The sequence below is a fragment of the Octopus bimaculoides genome, chromosome 19 (genome assembly GCF_001194135.2).
Source record: "Octopus bimaculoides isolate UCB-OBI-ISO-001 chromosome 19, ASM119413v2, whole genome shotgun sequence".
Lineage (NCBI taxonomy): Eukaryota > Metazoa > Mollusca > Cephalopoda > Octopoda > Octopodidae > Octopus > Octopus bimaculoides.
The window spans coordinates 41,716,843-41,725,456 of NC_068999.1; the positions used below are offsets into that span (position 1 = coordinate 41,716,843).

The window sequence follows — 8,614 nt, forward strand, 5'->3', positions numbered from 1 at the left end:
CAACACCAGGCTCCAATCTAATTTGGCAGAGTTTCTACAGCTGGATGCCCTTCCTAACGCCAACCACTCAGAGAGTGTAGTGGGTGCTTTTACGTGTCACCCGCACGAAAACGGTCACGCTCGAAATGGTGTCTTTTATGTGCCACCCACACAAGCCAGTCCAGGGGCACTGGCAACGATCTCACTTGGCTTGCCAGGTCTTCTCACGCACAGCACATTTCCAAAGGTCTCGGTCAGTAGTCATCGCCTCGGTGAGGCCCAATGTACGAAGGTCTTGCCTCACCACCTCAGCCCGGTGAAATGTTGCACAAAATATCATGCAGTGCTTAGTTGTGTTCTGAGTTCAAATCTTGCCCAGATGGATTTTGACTTTAAAGTTCCAGTTAAATATTAATACTAATTTAATTAAATGTAGCTCCCCACCACCACCACCACCACCTCTCCCAAATGTCTAACCTTGTGCCTATCTGAAATTCATATTATTACTATTCTTAATATTGGCTAATTAACACTAATTGCTCATTGTTGTGTGTTGCTATGTGTGTTTTTTTTTTCTTCTCTTCTAATTAGTTATTCCCTTAACTCTTCGTTAGTTGCAATTGATTGAGAGGGATGAACGCTCTCGAGCACCTCCTGCTAAATCAGATGAGGTGAGTAATTAAAAACAAAAAATGAAAAAAAAATCTTACCATTTATTTTTTAAAACCATTTTTCTTTCATCATGTCTTTGGCTGTCACAGCCCATGTTTCACTGCCATGTAGCATAGCTCTTCACACGCAAGCTTCATACAATCTGCCTTTCACTCTGAGAGAGAGGCCCTTTGTTGCCAGCAGAGATAGGAGCTCCTTGAACTTTGCCCAGCCTATTCTTATTCTCACAGCTATGCTCTCAGAGCATCCACTTCCACTACTAACTTGGTCATCTGCATAATGGAAGCTATCTACTACCTCTAGCTAGGTAATGTTACTTCCAGAAAATACCAATTCTATTTTTCTAATAGATATTCAGCATAATTATTGGAATAACCATGAAATTTCATTTCACAGTTAAAATGGTTAAGTCACTGCAGCTGACCCAATGGAGATAAGTGCTTTCCCTCATTATTCCTCCTATTTTCTTTATTTCAGACCCCCATGGAACAAGATACCGTGCCTGAGTCTTCGGATGGGGCTGCTGACCAGCAACCTGCTGAAGAGGAGCCACGGCCAGATGTTGCCATGGATCCAGAATAATCACTTCATTCTTTTAGATTGATTCATCACATATTTCTGATTTTTTTTTTATTTTCAAACTTGAAGATTTTTTTTCATTCTTCAATTCACGTTTTGTCCAGCCTCTTACATTTTAGGCTGCTTGGAGCATATGTAATAATAATTACGCAATAATATCATTACTTTAAAAAAAAAAAATTAAAGTAAATTTGCTGTTTGTTTTATTATATTTTTACTTATTGTGTGTATGTGACCTCGAGAGTGGCTTAGGTGAAAACTGAGAGAAGTTTGTCTGGTTGTGTGGTAAGAAACTTGTGTCCCACTGAGTGGCGCCTTTGGCAAGTGGATTTGGTAGACAGAAACTGAAAGAAGCCCATCATATATATATATGTGTGTGTGTGTCTTTGTGTTTGTCCCTCACCACTGTTTGACAACCGATGTTGGTATGTTTACCTCTGTAACTTGGTGGTTCATCAAAAGAGTTTGATAGAATAAGTGCTGGTCTTATAAAGAATAAGTCCCAGGGTCGATTTGTTTGACTAAAACCCTTTAAGGAAGTGCTCCAGCATGACCACAGTCAACTGAAACAAGTAAAAGAATAAAAGAATGTATATGTGTGTGTGTTGACATTGCTTAATAGCTGTAAACAAGTGTCACTGTTATACAAGCAGTGTCATACATTCTCAGTCTTCTGTGAAAATATGTCTGTCCAAACAATATTACCTTGCTTGGAAGCAGGTGCGGATTGGTGACAGGAAAGGCATCCAGCTGTAGAAAATAGGCCTCAGTAAACAGCCATTCAAGCATGGAACAGTGGATGTTAAATTGACGATGATGATGATTGAAATTTTTGCTACTATTTCTATCAAGTTGAACAACCACATAGAGGCTCTCTCAGCTTGTCTTGACTAAATATATATTTGGACGGTGTGTAGATATGTCTGCACATAAGTATGACTCTATATATTAGCAGGGAGGTGGAGGCTTGAGCATTGGAGCTAGTGAAAAGAATCTCACCTCAGCAGCAAACAGAATATGTTGGAGATCAATTCTCTATTAATTTTAGTAATTTTGTAATGTGGACTGGAAAAAAAACCCTATCATCATGAAATATGTGGAGAATCTTTTATCAATAATTGCAAATTTACAAGACACAAAAGGATACACCCTGGAGAAAAACTTATTTCACGCTATGTGGAAAAACCTTTTATTGCAAACTCTAGAAACGAGCATCCACTGGAGATAAACCAAATTTCTGTGACAGGATGAGAACAGAGCCTTTTATTCTTATCAGTTGAAATACTCTGCTTTTGCTCCAATTAATTTCAAAAATAGAGAATTTAGTAAAGTGTTTTTATCATTCTTGAGCTGGTGTTTAGAACATACAGCTCTCTGGTTTACCAGTTCCGGTCACATCGTCTAACCCATGCCAGTATGCAAAATGGACACTAAATGATGATGATGATATATATATTTATGTATATATATATATATACATATATAGATAGGTAGATAAATTATAGAAAATAGTTTGAATGATATCATCACCATCAAACATCTGCTTTCCAAGCTGGCATGGGTTGGATGGTTTGACTGAAAACTGGTGAGCTACACTAGATTCCAATCTGGTTTGGCATGGTTTCTATGACTGGATGCCTTTCCTAATGCCAACCAGTCCAAGAGTGTAGTGGGTACTTTTTATGTGTAACTGGCATGGGTTACCATTGACATGGCACCGGCATTGGCCACGTGCTCAAATGTTCCTTTTTATGTGCCATCAGCCATGGCTATGATTTCACTTGGCTTGACAGGTTTTCTCAAGCATAGCATATCACCCAACATTCCTTATTTAAAATCACTACAATTGTTTCGACAAATTTTTACACTCTTAGTGCATTAATATGTTGTGCAAACACTATCATATATCAAAGGTGTAAGATGCACTTCTTCAGGTGATTGTTTGAGTAAGTCCTTTGTTAGGTTATACTGTCATTTCACTCAATGGGAGAATGCATACTCAAAGAAATATGTTATATTCAGCAGTTTACAGACTAAACTAAACCTATTCATATTGTGATAGACAAAATACAATTACTATCAAAGTACAAAACAAATAAACAGACACACACACACACATGTATACACAAAAGGGTCAAGCTGACTGAATTACAATTCTACCTCCATGGTCAGAGAAGAAAGTGCAAAACAGAATGATGAATAAAATAAAATTAAGTGTTGAGAGATAATAATGTGATAAACGAAGGAAGACTGACCATTTCTGTGCCCATCAACTGTTTCTATGAAAGACCTAAATTACCTGCTGTCTTTCTCAATAAAACACCCGATTCCATTCTACACAGGAATCAACTATTTAAAGTTAATGCATGACCATCTAGCTTTTATATCCTTTTTTGAAGTAATTAGAAAAATAAGTTGGGTATAAAACCCCACTGTATACATATTCTTTCAAATACCCACATACAAAGTACAGTATATATTGGGTTGGCATATAATTATTGTGGCTTTTTTTCAACAAAAATAATAACAACATGTAACAAAAACATCTTTAAATGATCATTCTGGAGCATATTCACCATCTACTTCAATAACTACTTCCCATTTGCTTGGCAGACGGTTAGACTGTCATTTAAAGATGTTTTTGTTGAAAAAAGCTGCAATAATTATGCACCAATCCAATGGATTCATATATATATATACACACACATATATCTATTTATGTATGCACACATATATGCTTCCTGCATATATTTTTACTATTTTTGTTTATATCAAAATTGATATATGTTGAGTTGGAAGTCTAACCCACATACAAGGTAAGGTCATGCGATGCAAATGGATGCGGACAGTTGCATATAGACGTACCAATCACTTATAGTGAATGGGAGAGGAGACAAAAAAAAACATGGGACAAGGTACTGAAGGCCAATCTTAAGACACTGAGCCTTATGAAGGGGATATCTAGTGCCTTGTAGTACTCAATACCTGTCCACTAACACAGCAGAATTGATATTGGTGCTGGTGCCAAGCAAAAAGCACCCAGTACACTGTAAAGTAGTCAGTGTAAGGAATGGCATCCAGACATAGAAACCCTGCCAGAACAGACAATGAAGCCTGGTGTTGTCACCTGGCCCCTTATTGTCTCCTTTCAAAAAGTCCAAGTAGCGATAACTGAGGGATGTTAATCAATTTTCACCAATCAAAACATTCAGTGAGGTATGTGGGTGGTCCTGTGAGTATTTAGACCAGTGGTTCCCAAACTTTTTCAGGCCTGCCACCCCCTTGACACCCAGGCCATATTCCTAGCACCACCACCCCAGCTGACCATTACAGACATGGATCTCTTTTGGAAGCAAATGTATTCCACAAATAAAACTTGACCTAATGAACCCATCATTTTGTTTTTATATGAATCGCTACCCCATTATTGACCCACCTTTTCCTGGGACTGCTACAATAAGTTGGCAACAAACCATCACTCTATCCTGCTGCTACTGTATAGCTCTCTCAGAGATTTAGAAATGCAATATTTTTAATATTTTCCTTGTTTTAAACAAAATTTCTGTAAATTTCCATGGAGGAATTGAATGATCCAAAACAGTTTTTTAAAACTTTTATGACATAATTTGTAATCTACAAGTTCATAAAGAGTATCTCTGCCAAATTTCATTTAAAATGATGCCTTTATTTAAAAAAAAAAATCTAAGCAAAAGCAAATTTCGGGATGGGACACCAAACTGTAGTTCTGCCTCTATATAGTGGGGCGGCTACGTCATCTTACTCGTCTGCTTAATCCGCATTATTCATGCGCATATTAGATCGTAATTCACTTCCGGTATCCATGCCTAAGTGCGTAATTAATGTTTCTTATCGGGACATTCAGATCGGAAAGTAATTTATTTAGAATATAAAATAATTACAATATAACCATATTCGTCTTTTATATTATAGGATTTATTTAAAAAAAACCATTAGTGATTTCTCGAACGTTTGTCAAGAAATATTTGCTCAACATCAAAGTTGACACAGATTTAATGTCTTATGTTTGTGATACAATTATTCTGAATTATATCATTTGAGCTGAGATTATTATTAATATATATCTTTAGTTCACAAGCTGGAGTGTGTACACAATGAATTTTAATTCTAATTAAAAGTGGATTTATTTACAAAGGAGTGCTTTTTGCAGCATCTTCGGATAATCGACTCGTGGCAAATGTTTGCGAAAAGTGTCGAAGATGGAATAATTGTTGGATGTAAACTGATTAAAAAAAGGAATGAAGCCGAGAAAAGAAAAAAGAAAACATCGTGCTGAGAGAAGAAAAATTGTGAAAAGAGATGATTAAGTGTGAAACTTGATTGATTTTTGTTTTTTAATTTGAAGAAATGTGAAAAATGAGAAGCATAAGCATTGTGATATTACTGAAAAGTCAATGACCCCAACAGATAAACTGTTGACATTCATACGCGAGAAATGCCTTATCACTGTGATATATGTGGTAAATCATTCTCTCAGAATTGTAATTTAACTAGACACAAACATATTCATACAGGAGAGGAACCGTATCACTGTGATGTCTGTGGTAAATCATTCACTCGAAACGATCATTTAAGTGAACATAAACGTATTCATACAGGTGAGAAACCATACCAGTGTGATATCTGCGGTGAATCGTTCTCCACGAGAGGTAATTTCACCACCCACAAACGTATCCACACCGGAGAGAAACCGTATCACTGTGGTATATGCGGCAAGTCATTCTCTGTAACTAGTAACTTAAATGCCCACAGAAGCATTCATACAGGAGAGAAACCATATCATTGTGGCATCTGTGGTAACTCATTCTCTCATAGTGGTGACTTAACTAGACACAAACGTATTCATACTGGTGAGAGACCCTATCACTGTGATATCTGCGGTAAATCGTTCCCAAGAACATGTACTTTAACTACCCACAAACGCATCCACACTGGAGAAAAACCATATGCATGTGATATCTGTGGTAAATCATTCTCTCATAGTAGTGACTTAACTAAACACAAACGTATTCACACAGGAGAGAAGCTCTACCAGTGTTATATTTGTGGTAAATCATTCTCTGCAAGCAGTTCTTTAACTGCTCACAAACGCATCCATACAGGAGAGAGGCCCTATCATTGTGATATTTGTGGTAAATCATTCACACAACCATTTAAATTAACAACTCACAGACGCATCCATACGGGAGAGAAACCATATCACTGTGATATCTGTGGTAAGTTATTCACTCGAAGTGGTGACTTAAATAAACACAAACGCATCCATGTAGGAAAGGAACCATATCACTGTGATCTGTGGTAAATCATTCCCACAAATAACTTCACTAGTTACTCAAACGCACCCATTAAAAGAAGGGGAAACAATATCATTATGGTGAATCATTCTCAAACTATTCACAAATATAGACATACAGGAGAATAACCAAACTACTATGATTCTATGTGGTAAATTGTACTGTCTAAGACTGTGGTTCTCAATCATCTTTAACTATGGACCCCTTTGATTGTACTATTTTATTCTGGTGGATCCCATAGCTATTCGGTGTATAAAAATTAGTTTTATAGAAACTTCTTTCAAAATTCCTATTTTGTTTTTCACACATTAATTTGCATAGGTTGAGCTATGTAAAACATTTGAGAAAGAAACCCAGTTGTTTCTTGCAATAGACACATCTAAAACAAAAAATTTTTCATGGACCCTCCAAATACTGCTGTGGCTCCCCAATTTATTGTGTTGCTTACATGGACCTCCCCCACCAATCTTATGTGGACTCTCAGGAGTCGTATGGACCCAGGTTGACCCACTGGTCGAAAAGATGTAATAATTATTCACAAACCTATTTGTTATTCAGGAGACAAGACGTGTCCGTTGTATGTGGTTAATTATTCTCTCACAAAGGTGACTTCACAAACGTGAGAAACCACCACATCACATATGGTTCTGTCTAAAAACTATACATATATAGTATTTTCTGTATACAGACAGTGTTCTGTCTAAAAACTATACGTACATATACAGTTTATTCATACATAAGTGTAAACATATCAATAATAAATTAAAGAACAGGATAATCAACTGTGAAGTATTCACACAGCTAAGATCATCATCATCGTTTAACGTCCGCTTTCCATGCTAGCATGGGTTGGACGATTTGATTGAGGACTGGTGAACCAGATGGCTACACCAGGCTCCAGTCTGATCCTAGTGTCATATGAACGTATAACAATATATTCTTTACAATCGTTGGCAGCAGGACACTTTCTTTACCTGGGTTTATTATTAATAAATTCACTTTATTTTGAATAAATTATTTTGAAAATATCTGGTAATATTCAATTTGTTTGGAATTTTTGCAATAATAAATAGGACAATATTATGTGTAATCTTTACTATTCACTGCAAGAGATTCCAGTCAGATATAGATCAATGATCATACCATATTGTAATATTATTTATAAAGATGGTCTTTGTGACATGCCTGTAGATGTTAGAAAGTTTGTCTTCCATATTCCTCTAAATTCTTGCATGTCTGTTATACCATAACTTTGATTGCAGTCTCTGCAAACTTATACAATAGCACTGATTATGCAACATGTCCATCACAGTGACAAGGACAATATAATCAAACATCAGGATGACCGATGACTTGTGAAGTGAATTTGTTTAAAACAATGTTGTGCACCACCAACCCGACTCTCTCATCTGTGATCATGTTCCACACAATGGAGAAACTGGGTTAAGACGACAGGGGATCAAGACAGATGCAGTGGATGACCAAGATGTGTTACTCGCCTCGTCTTGCTCTCCGCAATCCACAATGCACTGCTACATCCACCTTCCTCTCCGTTCGACCATGTAGGTTTCTTCTGCAATGTTCACTGGATCCAGTTTTCACATGTATGTAGGCCAGCTCTAACCTACTAATTAATTCATAGCTGGGGCCCCGACAGGTGCTACTACTTCAGGTCAGAGTAGACCCGCAAAGAACAGTGGCTAAAAGATGGTTTCATCATCATCATCATCATCGTTTAACGTCCGCTTTCCATGCTAGCATGGGTTGGACGATTTGACTGAGGACTGGTGAAACCGGATGGCAACACCAGCCTCCAATCTGATTTGGCAGAGTTTCATGCTGGCATGAGTTGGACGGTTCGACTGGGGTCTGGGAAGCCAGGAGGCTGCACCAGGCCCCTATCTGATCTGGCAGGGTTTCTACAGCTGGATGCCCTTTCTAATGCCAACCACTCAGAGTGTAGTGGGTGCTTTTACGTGTCACCCGCATGAAGGCCAGTCAGGTGGCTTCTCAAAACCTTGAAACTGCTGAATCGGGGCCTCACTTGAATG

The 8,614-nt window shown here is 37.6% G+C and overlaps 2 protein-coding genes across 2 annotated transcripts in view; both read left to right on the forward strand.

Moving 5' to 3' along the window:
• LOC106873573 (proteasome subunit alpha type-1) overlaps positions 1 to 1,420 on the forward strand; it is a 10,213-nt gene extending 8,793 nt beyond the window's left edge. Inside the window, exons 10-11 of the mRNA XM_014921004.2 lie at positions 594 to 650; positions 1,129 to 1,420. Of these exons, the coding sequence (XP_014776490.1) occupies positions 594 to 650; positions 1,129 to 1,233 (162 nt within the window). The 3' untranslated portion in view covers positions 1,234 to 1,420. The remainder of the gene's footprint in view (positions 1 to 593; positions 651 to 1,128) is intronic.
• Positions 1,421 to 5,704: 4,284 nt separating this feature from the next.
• On the forward strand, positions 5,705 to 7,878 carry LOC106873567 (zinc finger protein 239). The gene is made up of 3 exons (XM_052974704.1): positions 5,705 to 5,729; positions 5,868 to 6,065; positions 7,826 to 7,878. The coding sequence occupies exons 1-3, from the start codon at positions 5,705 to 5,707 to the stop codon at positions 7,876 to 7,878; spliced, it is 276 nt and encodes a 91-aa protein (XP_052830664.1).
• Positions 7,879 to 8,614: the final 736 nt, after the last annotated feature.

Coding starts and splice junctions, on each gene's coding strand:
- LOC106873567 (XM_052974704.1), top strand. CDS start 5,705: ATGCCTTATCACTGTGATATATGTG. Junction 5,730..5,867: donor TTATCACTGTGATATATGTG/GTAAATCATTCT, acceptor GTATTCATACAG/GTGAGAAACCATACCAGTGT. Junction 6,066..7,825: donor ATATCATTGTGGCATCTGTG/GTAACTCATTCT, acceptor CTTTGATTGCAG/TCTCTGCAAACTTATACAAT.